The sequence below is a fragment of the Tachysurus fulvidraco genome, chromosome 1 (assembly GCF_022655615.1).
Source record: "Tachysurus fulvidraco isolate hzauxx_2018 chromosome 1, HZAU_PFXX_2.0, whole genome shotgun sequence".
In the NCBI taxonomy this organism is placed as follows: domain Eukaryota; kingdom Metazoa; phylum Chordata; class Actinopteri; order Siluriformes; family Bagridae; genus Tachysurus; species Tachysurus fulvidraco.
Window position 1 is genome coordinate 5,749,848 of NC_062518.1, and position 17,322 is coordinate 5,767,169.

Here is a 17,322-nt window from a genome sequence, read left to right on the forward strand (position 1 = left end):
AACTGCTCGAAAGGGGTAAAACTGAAACCACACTGAAACCAACATGTCTTTCTTCAGGGAAAACCTAGACCAAAAGTGACCTGGACAAAAGATGATGAGCCCCTTGACCCGAAGCAGGTGAGCGTACGAAACAGTGAGACCGACAGCATCCTTTTCATCAGGAGGACAGAGCGTAAAGACTCTGGTCAATATGAACTGCGGGTACAGATTGAGAATGTTGAAGACAAGGCCTCTGTGACCATTCAGATTGTTGGTATGTTCTTATGTACATCGCATCAGCTCAAAACACTGTCTCTTGTGACCCATTAGCTTTTGTAGCCTCATGCATTGCTGTAAAATTAGCATTCGTTGTAGGAAATTGTGAGGTTTAAAATGATAATGCTGTAAAATTATTTTTTTCTCCTCCAGACCTTCCTGGTTCTCCTCAGATCTTGAAGGTGGTGGATATATGGGGTTTCAACGTGGCACTGGAATGGAAACCACCCAAAGACAATGGCAACTGCGATATCACTGGCTACACAATCCAGAAAGCTGACAAGAAGACCATGGTATGTACAAATCTAGGTCCGGGAATTAGATTTACACAGTGCCGCTATATAAGTATATTTATATGGCTGCGAATATTGTTTGCAACTGGAGTTCTAAGAGGGTGATGAGGGCAAGGGCCCTTTTGGAAGAAGTTCATGGGTGTCCATGTAATTACAGAATGAATCAAATGGTTAGCTGCTATACAAATCAAAACCCGATTGTACATAATGCAAGACTGATCCAGATTTAACTTATTATTCCATCCATTCATCCAGGTAAAAGGTCATGGACGTTTGTCACCGGGCTTGGATATCTACTCCTCTGATGGAATACGTATTAATTTAAAAAATGAGCTCACATAGTTACAGTAGCTCAGGTCTTTATTAAAAACTAACCATATATCACCCTTTTCCACTCTGAAGAATCAGAGCAGAAGAAAGACAAACCAAAGGCAGATATGACTTCTCATTTGACCCTTTGTTCTCTGTAATCCTTGCCAGTGTCACGAAAAGTAGCTAAGCTCCCAAGCACGCTTTTATAATTGAGTAATGTATGTACAGTATGTGCAAGTGGAGTTGTACTCTGGGCTTCAACTTCTCTTGGCAATTTGCTTAGAATGCCTCTGTAGGACAGGACAGCATTTAGAGCATCTGGAGACCGAGCTGCCAAAATGACCCTCACTGTCTATCATCTGTGTGCAGCTTTGCCCCTCAGCATGGGGCTGGTATGTCCCACGCCACCCCCCTCCCCTTCCTAATAGTCTAATAGTCAGTACTCCACTCTTTTCCTCTCTTTGTACTTTACAAGGTTAGTGGATGAATATGAGTTACACCACTCATCTGTATTAGGCCCAAATTACTCTTAGTGCATCCAGAACAATGAGCTGGGAGGCTCAGGATCATCACATTTCACACGACAATATCCAAGTCAGAAACCAGACACGTCCTGTTCTAAATATAAAAGCACTTAAGGTCCCTGATCTTGGAACATACACACAGACTGCTATTTTATTCCCATCTACTCAATTAACACACATTGTCATGATAATAGTGTTAGACGTAACACATAAAATGCATAACGTGACAAAGCAACATTAAAGGTTCACGCTGCATAGGTACATATTTATAAAAGAGATCTATAATATTGAGTCTATGATAAGGATTAGATTATGTTGCATGATGATATGACGATATTACGATATGATATGATGATATCAACAATTAACAATGCGAATAAATAGGAAAATAAGTTGTAGAAATTACTAGAACATCTTTGTAGTCATAATATGTTACATGGCACAGCCAATCTAGTAGTTCACAATTCTGACTGAAAAGGAGGTATTGGCTAATTTTCTATAACAGCAGCACTGACAGCTGTAGTTTAAATCAAAGAATGTTATGATGTGGTACATTTTTGTTGGTATAGGTACGACACATTCACACAGACTTGGACTGTATGATGGATGCTCTAAAATAATCCATGGCTAATAATAAAACAAGATGTACATTACATTTATAATTACATTACAATAATTTATTTGGTTAAGCTTTCTGGAGACTTTTAACATTTATGAAAGGAGTCTGCAGTGTTGGTAATTTGTAATGGCTGACAAAAAAAAAGGATAGACTATTCGCAGCTGCTATAACGCAAGTGAATCAGGAACATTGTAATATATGCGTATTTAATATTCAAATATTCAAGTATTAAGCCTGTTCTTCGATGCTCTATACTGTATTCACATTTTAGATAGATAGATAGATAGATAGATAGATAGATAGATAGATAGATAGATAGATAGATAGATAGATAGATAGATAGAGTTAAATAATATACCTAATAGGTATAGGTTTAATAACCATATTTACATTTTTCAGGGGCCCGGTGCCAGTTTGGCAGACCAGGGAACACCTTGACCACTAGGCAACAGCATTCCCACATATTTGGTTTATTATAATATAAAAGCCATTATTACATAAATTCCCTTGTTAAAATATCATATTTCAATGCACATTAAATGAAATTCTCTTTTGTAGTGTAGTCTATAAAATCAAGGTCATTTAAGAAAACAGAAAACAGAGGAGATGCTAACATACGCACTCAACTACAGTATATGTTTATGTGTTTGACAGGAATGGTTCACAGTTTATGAGCAGTATCGACGCACTAACTGTGTGGTGTCTGACCTGATCATGGGGAATGAGTATGTATTCAGAGTGTTCGCTATGAATGCGGTGGGCCTGAGTCTGGAGCCATGCATCTCTAAGGACAGTGCATACATCCAGAAAACTGGTGAGATGAACTTGATTTACTTACACAATATTTTCATGCGTGTATCATTTTTTTAAATCGGTATTTTTGTAGTGGGAAGATTTCATTAATAAAACTGCTTCTATTTATTCATATAAAAATCAGTATTCTTTTTCTACTGCATCAGACATCATGATATTTACCTGAAATTTTGTTCTAACCCAAGGCATTGACTACAAGCCACCCAGCTATAAAGATCATGACTTCTCAGAGGCACCCAAGTTCACACACCCACTGATGAGCCGCTCGGTCATCGCAGGGTACAATGCCACTCTTAGCTGTGCTGTAAGAGGCATCCCTAAGGTAAGCATATCTGAAATACCTGGCAGAAAAGCTCAGAAAGTATTATTGTGGCTTATTATATCATTGTTTTGCTTGTATATAGGAGCTATTCTCTTATCTAGAATATTTAGAGGCGACGTTCTTCACGTTTTTATAGTAAAGGTCCTGATCATTCCAGAACTGCTACTAATGTCTTTAAATCTTACTGTCCATTTTAATACTCAGCCCAAAATAACATGGTACAAGAACAAGATGGACATCACAAATGAAGCCAAGTACCGTATGCTCAGCAAGCAGGGTGTATTAACTCTAGAGATTAGGAAGCCGTGTCCATTCGATGGAGGTGTGTACATGTGTAAAGCTGTTAACGAGAGTGGAGAGGACACCGTGGAGTGCAAGCTGGAGGTTCGCCGTAAGTATCTCGCACGTAATCCTTGACGTTTTACAGTAATTCATGCTCCAAAGAAGATAATACATGCAGACTGACACAAGCAAAGTAATCGTCTTGATATTTCGATGAGTTCAAAGTAATGATTTACTTAATCATTACATAACATTTCTGTCTGTTCCTGTTCTATTGTACTATACAGCATTCTGTTCAATATGAGGTCATATATGAGTGACACGGTGTTATCATATATGAATAAAACACCTCTCTATATTTACTCACTTATATTTACTGTGACTCTGTATTGTATGTGTAGATATATGCTGACATAAAAGCAGAATCCATGTTCTCATTCTTATACCAATACCTAATACGATATAAATTTTATACTAATATGAATTTTCAACAAGGCAGATCCTAATGTAATTAAGGAATTCTATGATTTTTTTTTATTCTTTTATTTTTGCAAACGAACAATTTTCACAAAATTTGTATTCTTCAGTCAGAATCCACAGAATGAATAGACATATACTGGGATGAAACAGTTTGTATTAGTATTTTATCAATACATATGTGAGAAACATGGAGTATTCTGGCATATATCGAATGTCCTTGTTTTATTTTGGATGATTAACTTTTAAGACCTGAATCTAAGAGTGTATCTGAGTGCTATTTTTCTCAACTTTTGGTTCGAAAACCCACCGAGTGCACTTTTCCCTTTCGTAAAACAGTAAACAATACAATTTCAGTTGCCATTCATGTTACAAAAAAAGTATAACAATATTATTATTTATTCATTTTTACATTAAAAGTGTTTATAAAGCTACCCATGCTGCGATTTGCCTTAAAATGCAATGGGCAGTGGCTGAAGCAGCCTTAAAATATTTATACCTGCAATTTTATTAGGTTTGTAAATTTTTAGAGTATCTTTGAATCTGTGTTTAAAAGTCATCTGCTTTTGGTCTTTCTGTTCATGTACACAAGAGGCTGGTTGTGAAAGACTGTAAATAATTGTGTGGGTCAGTTTTGCCAAGATTACTGCCATGTGGAGAGACTTCAAAATATGTACAGTACAGACCAAAAGTTTGGACACACCTGTGTCATGACTATGAAAATTGTAGATTCACACTGAAGGCATCGAAACTATGAATTAACACATGTGGAATTATATACGTACATAACAAAAAAGTGTGAAACAACTGAAAATATGTCATATTCTAGGTTCTTCAAAGTAGCCACCTTTTGCTTTGATTACTGCTTTGCACACTCTTGGCATTCTCTTGATGAGCTTTAAGACGTAGTCACCTGAAATGGTCTTCCAACAGTCTTGAAGGAGTTCCCAGAGATGCTTAGCACTTGTTGGCCCTTTTGCCTTCACTCTGTGGTCCAGCTCACCCCAAACCATCTCGATTGGGTTCAGGTCCGGTGCCTGTGGAGGCCAGGTCATCTGGCACAGCACTCTCAGCCTGAAGGTGTGCTTGGGGTCATTGTCCTGTTGAAAAGGTGGTGTGTCCAAACTTTTGGAAGGTGTGTCCAAACTTTTGGTCTGTACTGTACATGGGCTAGATGTAAAGAAAACTCCCAATCTTTGCGAAGCAGCATGTCCTGAGAGTTGAGAAACCGTGACTCTGTAGGCATTCCTAAGGTTCAGAATGGATCCTTTTCCAGAAGGATCCATAAGTCCAAATGTGTGTCTCTCTTTAATCCTTCCTCCTTGCTGTTTCATGTTTCTCTTCACCCTTTGCTACTGACCCCCAGCTCGCGAATAACCTCAGGTTTGCTGTGTCTGATTTGTTTTGAAGGTAAGAACATTACCACTATACATTTACTCTCGTTGGCTCTTCTAAAAAGTCTTTATAATTAGATCCCTTTACACATGATAGGTCACTAATAGCTTTTTTAACCTTTAATATATAAATATATAAACATGTATATCCATATTAATATATTTTTTACACCGTACAAATGTATATTAATATATTTTTTCCACGTTATGAACAAATTTATACTTGATCATGTTTGGCCATAGAAATATTTTATTTATGAAATGCCATGCTTTGTATTTAACAGATTACTCCGAACAAAAGCTTTCTGTTTCTGTTTTTGATCCCTATTAACGTCCACGATATTTATGATATAATAGACATGAGGCCTTTTTTGAATAAACATTATTTTCTCATCTTTCTGCTTATGCTTTGCAGCTCAAATAACCAAAGAGGAGACGAAAAAGTGAGACACTCAGATTCCTGTCTGAGCATTGAAATGGTGCTGCTGTGCTCAGGACATGTCAAAGGTTACAGTACAGAGAAGAAAGGGTTCCTTGTGTTTGCGTGTTCACTCGACTGTATGCACACATCCAATGTTTCGTACATAACATGTCTGCCGGAAATGCATTCTTTCACCATTTCACTCACTGGATTTTGTTGTGATCATTTCATTTCATTTCATTTGTTTGAAGTACAGATATGAATACTTGTCATCATAATCTTCACTGTTTTAATTTCTGTGGTGTTTTTTGTCTTGTGACTTGAAATGTATTGTAATGTAATTTAATGAAAAATACATATTTTGATTGATGCCCGTTTTAAGTCGGCTATGGGGCTAGTAGGCTGGAAGGTACAATCTAATAGCCATCAACAGCTCAGTCAACTGATGCATTTAAAGACAAAGCTGCAATTGTGAGGTCTGTTATTCTGGCTTCGTGCAGTATTTCCTTGAAATACCAAACACTGTAAACAAGAAAGTTACAGTTACTGTCATCTGGACATTTACATAAATTTGTATTTTGCACAAGATGTGCTTAATCCATGTATTTTATTTTCAGAAGGCATTTTGTGGATAAAAAATAATCAGATAAATTACCCACCTCCTTAAAATTCCTAATAAACATAAACCCTTCTACTAAATTAAATAAAATTAGATGTCAAATATTTTATTATAGAGTTTTTCTTCATACCACACACACTCGTGCAAAAATCATTTAAGAGTCAGAGGAACAGAATAACTAAAACGTGCTCTGACTAGTAACTTAATAAAGTCCACAGAAAGAAGAAGAGGATGTGTCCATGGTCACAGTTTATAGACAAACATGAACAGCATGACAGGACGTGTCTGAAATTCCACCACGTGTGCACTGGTGCAGGTCTGGGGAGAACCACGTGTTTGAAACACTGCCCAGGCATGCAGGGCATTTAAATACATGTCAGAATTAGAGACAGCAGTGAAAGAAATGTCCCATATTTAAAGAGCTATGATGAATAATGATCCTTTGTAGAATTTTGCCCTCTCATGATATCACATTGCTAAGTTCAGCTCATGCTGAGTGACATAACCTTAAACAGTCCACTGACAAATAGTATATTTGTCCTTCTTGGTTTAAGTGTCACAGAAAGTTTGTGTTGGGCTGAGAGTCTTTAAGAAAGACTAAAAAAAGTGATTTATTGGTGATGATTATTATCTGATAATGATGACAGCCACTACAAGCACAAGTCCTGCAAAGGATCAGTTTTTGTGACCCATTTTTCCTCAACACCACATGAGTTATTACAGCTCCTTAACAACATACATTCAGCTGTACGAAACGGACGAAGACGATCATTTTAGGATTTCTCTTTTTCAGTAGTGAGACACGTGACATAAATGACATGCTGTATTTGACTAAAATGAAAGGAACTCAGAAACTTTGAAGCACTATAGCTGAATCATCTAGTTTCTTTTTAAACATTTACTACAGTTAATACTGAAGTCCAACGCACCATGTATTAGTAAGGTGCTAACACGTTCGATTAAAATAGCTCTAATACACCTCGGCGCACATTCTTGTCACAGTATGTCTTCAGCTCTGTGCTGGAGGCATTACCAGCATTCATCCAAACGTTACTCCCTCGGCTGGTGTTTGGATGGTGGTGATGATGCGGATGATGATAGAGATGGCCATCTGACATCACTGCCATAGGTGTTCATGACCTGATTTATGACCTGGTTTTGTGAAAGCCACAAAATATCACTTACATCATTTTTATTACTCATCAAAAGATTAAAAGTGCTCTCATGTCCAGTGTTTGAGGGCTGAGTTCATCCAGGAAGAGACACTGGCCATCAGGATAGCAAGGTCTCATCATAGGATAAAGAGAGTCTCATTCTTAATGCTCTTCTGTTTCCACCACACTAATACCACAATACTGCTGTGAATATGAAGTTCACAATAACCCTATATGCTGTCTGTCTCTATACTTACAGAAACACAGGCCAGTTTATCAGTTTTTCATGACTCCTTGAATCCTTGCTCTAGTAAAAATAAGCTTTGTGTGTATGTGCGTGTCAACCATACACGGCTGCTGTACAAGGCCACATTCATTACCATTGAAATTTACTGCATGTGGCACTGCACTGTATCAGGATGTGTAACATGGGCCTCAGCAGACTATTTTTGACATGATTTTGTTTATCCACTCCAGACTTTCCTCAGTAGCACTGGTGTTCCCAACTCATGAAAGTGTCTAATCGTAACCCCTTGTAGCAAAGGCACCCATGATCCTATTGCAGCATACACGGTACATTAACGCTTCCATTTCATTAGCTTGATTTTCTATTCCACCAGTGTGTCACGACTAGAGTGTGAACTTTCAGTGAGAAAAACTAATATAAATAATCAAAACAATAGTACACCCTGAAGGTACAGAGCGAGGAGCCAGGCATCTCTCTGTCACACTGTCAGAAGTCTTCTCTCTTAACACCTTAAAGTTATTAATAGGCTTCTGAAGAGGCAACCTGAGACTTAAAATACATAAGAAAGAAATACATAAGTTATAAACAACACAGCCCATGCGATTAAGTGATTTTTGGTGGCACTGTGAAACCCTGTGTATTTAGAGGAGAATAGTAAAAATGATCAAATGTTGCTTTCAAATATTTCAACCGACTTCACTGAGACATTTTAATGAATTTTTAAAAGGATCTAATAATATACTTTATCTAAATCATGTCTATCTGTCTGTGAACAGAAAAGCACTTTTAATTGTCGTCCTTAGTATATTTGGGATCTTGATTTAAGCCACCCATTGGCAATGTATACTAGGTCACAGTGCCCCCTGGCGTTAAGAAATGTAATAACTACAAGCAAAAGCTAGGACCAAATGCACAGCTAAGCCAACAAACAAACGAGAAGAAGCCAACATTTCTGTGTAATTTATTTTGTGCAGCATGAATTCGTTACTCTGAAGTAAACCCAAGTAGTAATATTTCATTCTATGCATCTACATTACATGTAAGACAGTTCACCAGGAAAGAACAGCAATGTTAAAATGATACAGTAATATTTAGGCTCGTTAAAGCAACATTCCCAAACTAGCATACGGGACATTCAACATGATATCAAATAGCTGTCAGAAAAATTGCACGTTTGGTCTTTGTACTCGAAAAACAATGGGACAATGTCCTCAGAAAAGCAATACAAATAATTCCTTGGAAAAAAAATTCTGTGAATAAAATTTATCAAAAAAGGCAAGCAAAACATCATAAGAAAATGGTGGTACAAAAATAGCAAGTAAGCCTTTCAAAAGTGAACAATGACGCAGATTTAATAGCGAGGGGCTGGAGAACGAAGAGCGAGCTTTATTGCTTAGTGTAACTTCAGGTCGTGAAATGTCAGAGGAAGTCAGGGATGGAGAAATGCAACCTGAGCTCCCAAAACTTCAGAGAACAACAAAGCATCCAACTCTTTCATTTTCCAGAATGCTTTCTGAGGAAGACTGAACAGTTGTAATTACAAGATGGCATTTGTTTTGTTTTTTTTAACGCAAGAGATTAGACCACCTTTCCTCGCATCTCTCTCTGATTAATGAACGTCTACAATCAGAAACATGCTAAATATTTCGTGAGACAGAATAATAGATGTTTTCTTTTAATTGTGACAGTTAAAATACGTGCGTTTAAGCTTAAAACAGGTAAGAAACATTAACTTGGCTTAACTATGAGCACAATGAGCACACGTGTGAAAGTGCGACACGGTCGTGGAATGATTTTTGAATCGGTACAAATATTGCCGTGAGATGAATGAGCAGGATGAAGAGAACCTTCACCTTTATGTATGTTCACTCAATAACGAATCTTGCTCAGTGAAGTGAATGAAAAATAATCAGGGGCTTAAAGACTAAACATAGTAAAACTACAAATCAGATTCACTAAAGAAAAAAAAAAATTACATTTTTTTTTTACTGGCGATAGGAACAGCAAATAAATCCTAAGCTACAGCATATACATAATAGAATTCGTGTGCTACAAAATATGTCTAGGGTACATATAAAAGAAATAAATATCTCAGTGTAATTAAATATTGTCACCCGAGTTTTCAGTGTGAAGGGAGTCAGTGCTTAGCAGTCACTACTTCACCAATCCTTCTACATACTCTTGTCGCTTCATTGTGAGTAGAAATCAGAAATGCTGAAAGAACTAGTTCGAGGGGAAGGGTAGAAAGAAACCTAGTAACAAAAACAGGATTTTTTTTTAAATATATAAGCCCTAACCCAGTGAAACTAAATCACTGACATGTGATTAAAAATAAATATTCACCCCCTAACTCCATGAAAAAAATTTTTATAACTATAAAAGAAACTACGATAAAACAAGATAGTGATAAAATGATAGTGTTTTTGCTTGTTGAGCGGTATGACACACATTGTTTGTCCTTGACACAAACTCTTTCAAGTGAAATATGACCTCTAATTTCTACTTCCGACACCCTGCTTATACTGCTTAATGTTACCCTGGGTGTTCAAGTCTTTAGAAGATGAATGTGCATTCAACATACAATCCAAATGGTTCTAGAGAGCTAGTACAGTTTTCTTTAAGCTCTTGAGGCACTTTTTAAACATTTAGCGTTTCATTTAAATGACCTCAGAAGCGAAACGGAGATGGTCCCCTTGCAATCCTGCCCCTCAACCTTCACCTGACACAGAGTGATGTACATCACCAGGTTTGTATCACCATGGGTGGGGGTGGGTGGGGTATGTATGTGTGTGTTGTGGGGAATAGTAGTGTTTATTTCCATAAAACAGTGAAAAAACTTGTGTGCTCAAACTTGAAGTGGTAGGGAAGTTTTAGAAAATTCCATAAAAGCAGAAAAGAGAAGTGCCGTATGTGTGTCCAAGCCCTGGGTAGAAAGGAAGAGAGAAAGATAGAAAAATAGAAAAAGAGAGAAAGAGAGAGAAAGAGAGAGAGACATGACATGAGGGCCACAGGCAGGTTACCCTACTGCGTACCCTACTGGTAGCTGTTCTTTTGGCTGCGTTTGGCAGATCGCATCTTTTCAAACCGAGACTCCATTTCCTCCAGCACTTTAGGAGTGTAGCGGACCACAAGCTTGACTGTGCCCTGAGCTGCTTTTAAGAGCTCCACTGCCTTCTCATGGTGCTCCCCTTCCACACTCTACAAAGGAAAGGGAAGAGGGAAAAAGATGACACGTTAGTCAATAATAATCAATTTGCAAACATTGCAGAAAAAGTTTACAGCCATTACTGAACTCTTTGCACTTAAACACATAGAAAACTCTAAATACAATACACAAGTCATTAATTTTAATGAACAAATGATTAGTATTAAATGTTAAGGAGGAGCATATGAGTAAGCAGACAGAAAATCTAATCAACACTAAAATTGTTGCTGGTGAATAAGACGGCTTTTCCCCCACTAATGAACGTTATTAACATAGCCAGGAAAAAAGCCAGAGGGATCCTTAGTTAATGAAAAAAAAAGCAGCTATTCCATTCATTTTTTTTAGTCTACTCTTCTTTGGATCATCAGCCTGTAGTCACATGCACATAAATTAGAAACAGAATCTGACAGAGAGCAGGTTCATTTAATGCATACTTGAATATCCTCAACAAGTAATAGCTTGAAAATGGTTTATTTATTTAAAAAAAGCTATTGATATGCTTTCCAGTTTCTCTCAGATATTAACGCTCATCAAAGCCGCCTACATACCACTCCGTTGACCGAGAGCAGCTGGTCTCCTCTCTTGAGGCCACCGTGACGATCGGCAATACCTCCTGGGATGATGCGCGAGATGTAGATGGGTGAGTTCTGCTCTTTACCTCCCATGATGTTGAAACCGAGGCCTTCCTCAGTTTTTGGCAGCTCCACCACACGAGGGTGGGAGTGTCCTTCGCTTGCAGCAAACGCTGCTACTGTGGCCTGGGGATCAAGCAGAGTGTGTATGCTAAAGCACAACTTAGTATATATACAAATGTTACAATACATCTTTTGGTCAATAGCTAACCTTGTTTCACTGCTAAATAAAGCAGTGCAAAGGTGGAGCAGGCTAGGGACACACAAACTATAACAACGTGCAGTTATTATATCATTATTCTTTCAGACCAACATTCTTATTAAGTTTACCTTTGCTGTGGCATTGGCTCTGACCTCTGGACTGCTGTTAATGTCCACTGTCTCATACACATGTTCATAAACCTGTACACAGGAGAAAAAAAAAATGAGACAACAAAGACATGATCATTATGATATGACAAACATGTCTAACGTTCTACAATCCTGGGTCTATGAAGGCACACTGTAAATATATGATCTAAAACATTACTACCCAATAGCCACTTGTTTCAAGAATAGCACTGAATAAACATAAATGCAAGATCTAGGTCAATATTTACAAAGCATCTCTGAGCAGCACAGCTATTCTAGGATCAGGTAATTACAGAGATAACTCAAAATGCAGGTGGAACCTGATCACGGCTTTGCACTTCTATTTTAAGGTGTTCCGTGAGTACAATTCCCTGGAGGTGTGGAGCAAGAAGTGAATGAACAGCTTTAAATTGGATAGCACTCGAGTTATTTCGACACCCATGGCGCTCATCAGTTACTGAGGTAGAACTTGTGCATCATCATCATCATCATCGGTGGCGGTAGGATAACTCAAACTAGGTCATCGCTCATGAAAACCATGATCAGGCACCTGATGCTGGGGTTAAACTACAGACTCTGCACTTCAGGGGAGCTCCTGCAACAAGCATATGTAGGCTGTGAGATAAGCCAAGACAAACTTTCCTCTGGCGAAAATAACCCAAGCATATGCATAAGCACTGACTTGGGAAATGGGGCAAGAACAAAGTGTGAATGAGACAATACAACTGATGGAACTTAGACAATATCTGGTAATGCTGCAGGGCTAAACTAACTTTTTCATTCATCTTAAGTAGCTACTTTATCCTGGACTGGGTCATGGTCGATCTGGGGAACAATGAGTGTGAGGCAGGAATACACCCTGGACAGAACTTCAGTTCATCCCTGGGTATCACGGACAGACTCATCCATATCTAGGTGCAATATAGTAAGCCACTTATTGGCATGTTTCTGTGAGAAAAACCAGAGAACATATATGTACATAAACTCCACACAAACAGTAACACAAGCTTAGGGACTGTGGAGCTGTGATGAGTTGACAATATGCTCCCCTTATCTCCTTCGGTTGAATACTGAGTGTAAAGAAACTTGTAACGGATGTTTAAAATCATACAATCTGTATTTTGTGTTTTAGTTAATTACAAGTCTGACCCCAGCACATCTGCTCCATATGACTGACACCACAAAGTCTAGCACAAGGTAAATTTGGATAAACCAGTGATATGTGGTGCAAGGTGTCCCCGGCAAAGAATAAAAATGGTATGTGTTTCAGTATGTGTCTCAGTTCCAGTGTCAGATTTCCTAGAGCTGAACTAGAAGTTATTAACAGGCCAGTGCTTATAGCTATACAGAACTAAGGATTTCCACCCATTTTCAGTATACTTTTTTTTTTTAGCACATTTTATCTACTTGAATTACGTTGCATGCTTATGAGGTAATGAATGGATTGTGGACCGCACCACACTGTGTTTTTGGCCTCTAGCGGTTGATGGTACAAAAACGACAGATGACAAAGCAGCAGGATAGAAATGACTCAACGGTCTGCACTGTCTTGAGCTAACTACACGAGTAACGACACTTGCCATCTGAGACCCTTGTTTCTGAGAAAAAAGGATGGGAGTAACTATTTGTGGATTTCAACTCTTCTTACATTTTTCTTAAACAAACTTTACAACACATCTCGAGTCGCATGGCTTACAGCTAATTAGTGAAAATGCTGAGCGATATAACATGACCTGGTGAACTGGGCTTGTTTGTAATGTTACACCCAAGAGAAATGTTCGGAACTTCTTAGAGTCCTTTTAACACTGGGAGGTGTAAAATTGATGTTCTGCAATTCAATAAACTAGAAAAGAAATTGTAATACAAGATAATGAAACACATTCTGCATTAGTTAACATGTAATTCTTCCCTCTAAAATATTAGTGCCACCTATGAATGGATGAACTACACCGACAGAATATCTATGACTGATAGCAAACAGGTCTACAGAAGACAGGGAAACAGGGATAAAATTGAACATAAAACAGTATGTTTACCTCTCGTACAGCGTTGCAGAACTCGCTTTGCAAAACCCTCTGTAGGGCCTGCAGCTTCTGAGGTGGTACTTCTCCGGTTCTCTGGAGTTTGTCCAGCAGCTCTATGGCACGAGAAATGTCTGGAAACAAGATTTCTCTGAGGTAAGACAAGACTACCAGCTTAGCCTACCATTTGACCTATATCATCTAGAGATGTTATTTTTGGCATAGAACACTCAACTGAGGTCCTGGTGCAAAGCTGTGATGGTTATTGGCTGCTTCTTGGCAATTATATTCATCCTCTGAGACTATTTAAACACACATTAATGGTCACACTGCCAAAAAAAAACCCCAACAATTTGCCTGGCGTTCACACATTTTCATTTTCACACACAGATTTTTATTAATCCCTCAGTTTACAGTTAATACAACAACTCTTAGATCTCAGGCCTAAAACACATTGGTACATGTCCAATGCAAGCAACTATATTCTTTAAATTCAACTCAGTGGACTTTTAGATATGGATTACCATGACCACTCAGTATTGTAGCGTATAAACACCCAACTTTAAACTGAACTATTCATTCAGGATTTTTAACCTTCAAACTGCTTAATTGTAGATTACACTGGATAAGAATGTCATCCAATAAATTAATATATGTATGATGAAAATGACAATGCAATGCATTTTACAGACAGGTCTGATTCTACATGATCCTAAGTTTCTCATTGGTGCAAAAGTGTCCTGTAAAGGTCTGACGGTGAACGTGATTCAGACGTATACCGTTTAAAGTTGCGAAGGTCAACTTTTTTTTATTCCATATTTCTATAAATAACTTGTAGGCTTTATAGAATATGATGGCCTGCTCAAAAATGTTCTATTAAGCTGCTAAAAACCATGCAGAGTAAACTAATTTTCAGACCAGAACACTGATTAGGTTTGGGTGCATCTCCTGTTAGTCATTTAATATAACTATCCGGGTTGCCTAAGAACCTGGGAGCAGGGCTTCACGATCATGGGCAGGAAAGGGACATGTGAGCTGAAATCTCAAACCCCTAACTGTCAGAGACCTAAAATACACATTTAATGTTGAGTTGCCAGATGTAATAGATGATTTTTTTTCCTGATATATACACACAGACATCCTGCAGTCAAAGGCAATCTACAGCAAGGCTTCGCAAACGTTTTGCAGCTAGCAGTCACTTTATCTATGAAGTAAACTTCACTCACCTCCTCAGTAAAAAAAAAAAAAAAAAAAAGGGTATTTATTAAAATCTACTTTAGATATATAATCAGCCTGTGCACATATTAGTTGATCTTAAAGCCAGATAACATTGTTATAACATAGTGACCACATTGTTATGGTCCATATTATTGACATACTTCTTATATTTGAGTTACTCAATGTAATCATTTATATTTCAAATATTTTTATTAGAATGATTATGATTACTATGATACTTCATGGACCCTACTTTGTGAAAGGGTGATTATTTAAAGCCATTATTTCGAGAGAGAGAGAGAGAGAGAGAGAGAGAGAGAGAGAGAGAGAGACATGGCAGTGGCAGCCATTATGGCATTCTTATTGTAGAGTAACAATTCTAGTTATTTCTTCATGAAGCTATAAATCCCAAACCCATGATGACTTCCTATCATCCTAAATGCACTTTTTAGGGTGTGTAATAACTACATTTACACCCCACAGACCCCACTGAACAATTTGGAAGTCGGTTTGTTTCACTGAACACATCTGTGCATTTCTAATAACTAGCTACAATAAACAGCTAACGTTTAGCTCGCTAACGTCTTTAAAAATATATATATATTATATATATATATACAGATAAGTGTATAAATGTGTAATATTCTGACAGATATTGTGAAGTTTGTCTAGGTGCATTTTATTTATTTATTTATTAAACATACTAAATGTTTACAATAATTATCCTTCAAAACAAACAGCTAACGGTTGGCTAACGGCTAATGTTTAAAGCTAACGGCTTTTATAACGTCTTTAATAACGTCTCATCACATCGTTGACGCAAATACCGTGAATAATCGACCACAATGGTGCTATTTACCTCTTTCTAATCGTACCGGCTCCCCCAGCGAGGCCATTTTCAGCCGTGGATATCCCACTTCTGGTTGGGAAAGTGTGTAGATAGCGCTGTGACTTCAGTGCTATTTTTGTAGCAAGTAGCTAAAGCGCTAACGCAAAGAGATTAACAGGGGAGTCGAAGAGCGTGGTTTCTGCGCAGGAAATGCGCATACCATACAGTCCCTTCAATGTTCTTGACACAATGGCACCGAAATCAATTTTTAACACAAATGTCTTATAATTTGTGTAACTTGATTTTGGATGAAACAATTACACAAGTAATACAACTATTTAGAGCAAGTGGTTTATTGATATTAATCCAAACTAGGCTTTCTTCTTGTTATTGTATCCATCTACTGGCCAAAAGGAATAATTACTGAATTGTACCTAATTTACGCAGCCTGTCTACTCTACTACTAATAATACTCTATTTGTTTTTAGTAAATAATATCTTATTTTTGTTTATTACTACTATCAGTAATGGCTTGGATTTAGAAAGGCTTTTTTCTTTTAATATATTTTCCCCTGTATATTAAATCCACTTAAGTTTCTGTAGCAAAGATGGTCAACTGAGATTAGGGATAGATTTTCATTTTTAAATTCTAAGTTAATATTTTTTAAATTAATTTTAAATTTTTATTGAATATATTTACTTGTTTTTATTCTTAATTGTATATATTTACTTATTTTTTCTATTCTTATTTCTTCTTCTTCTTAATTATTATTATTATTATTATTATTATTATTATTATTATTATTATTATTATTATTATTATTATTATTTTCCCTCTCTTCTGTTTCCATACTTCTGTAAAGCTGCTTTGATACAATGGAAATTGTTAAAAGCTCTATACAAATAAATTGATTTTAATGGTCAACTGATATAAATTCTGCCAGAAATTAGTTCTTTCTCTGGTTTATATAACACAGCAGCCATACCCTTCAGCTAAGAAGGGCTTATAGCTTAGAAAAATTATACTACATCATGAAATAATTTTATAAGTATATATCAGAAAGGGGTAGGGATCTGCATGGAGTGGCCTACTTCCATGGCAAGTGGGTCAGGGCTCTACTGGGTCTCTCACCAGGCACTGCTTTGAACTAGGGACAATTTGAAGCTCACCAAAATAACTCTGACATGTAACTTTGTTCTGCAAATTATTCTTTTGCAGTGTTTCTTGATCCAGGTCCTGGAGTACCACCGCCTTGCACATGTTGGTATTTCCCATCCTCTCTGTCACCCAGTTCAATCTGGTTCAGGCTTGTTAATCAGCTGATGAGTTGAGA

General features: G+C 37.3%; 2 protein-coding genes across 8 annotated transcripts in view; one reads left to right on the forward strand and one right to left on the reverse strand.

The window, feature by feature from the left end:
• The window catches only part of mybpc3 (myosin binding protein C3), a 35,448-nt gene extending 29,139 nt beyond the window's left edge, over positions 1-6,309 (forward strand). For all 7 annotated transcript variants that reach the window (XM_047805012.1, XM_047805094.1, XM_047805036.1 and 4 more), the window contains 6 exons: positions 58-253; positions 409-548; positions 2,658-2,817; positions 3,002-3,138; positions 3,343-3,529; positions 5,707-6,309. In XM_047805012.1, coding sequence (XP_047660968.1) covers positions 58-253; positions 409-548; positions 2,658-2,817; positions 3,002-3,138; positions 3,343-3,529; positions 5,707-5,738 — 852 coding nt within the window. In that variant the 3' untranslated portion in view covers positions 5,739-6,309. The remainder of the gene's footprint in view (positions 1-57; positions 254-408; positions 549-2,657; positions 2,818-3,001; positions 3,139-3,342; positions 3,530-5,706) is intronic.
• Positions 6,310-8,676: 2,367 nt separating this feature from the next.
• On the reverse strand, positions 8,677-16,175 carry lin7c (lin-7 homolog C (C. elegans)). The gene is made up of 5 exons (XM_027136949.2): positions 16,019-16,175; positions 13,957-14,075; positions 11,900-11,971; positions 11,486-11,695; positions 8,677-10,930 (listed from the first exon to the last, which is right to left on the reverse strand). The coding sequence occupies exons 1-5, from the start codon at positions 16,053-16,055 to the stop codon at positions 10,766-10,768; spliced, it is 603 nt and encodes a 200-aa protein (XP_026992750.1). The 5' UTR covers positions 16,056-16,175; the 3' UTR covers positions 8,677-10,765.
• Between the last annotated feature and the right edge of the window lie 1,147 nt (positions 16,176-17,322).

Excerpts from the sequence above, each read along its gene's own strand:
- lin7c (XM_027136949.2), bottom strand. The coding sequence starts at position 16,055 with ATGGCCTCGCTGGGGGAGCCGGTACGATTAGAAAGAG. Across the intron at positions 14,076-16,018 it reads GCCGGTACGATTAGAAAGAG|ACATTTCTCGTGCCATAGAG; the intron begins GTAAATAGCACC and ends TCTTGTTTCCAG. Across the intron at positions 10,931-11,485 it reads TGCTCTCGGTCAACGGAGTG|AGTGTGGAAGGGGAGCACCA; the intron begins GTATGTAGGCGG and ends TTTCCTTTGTAG.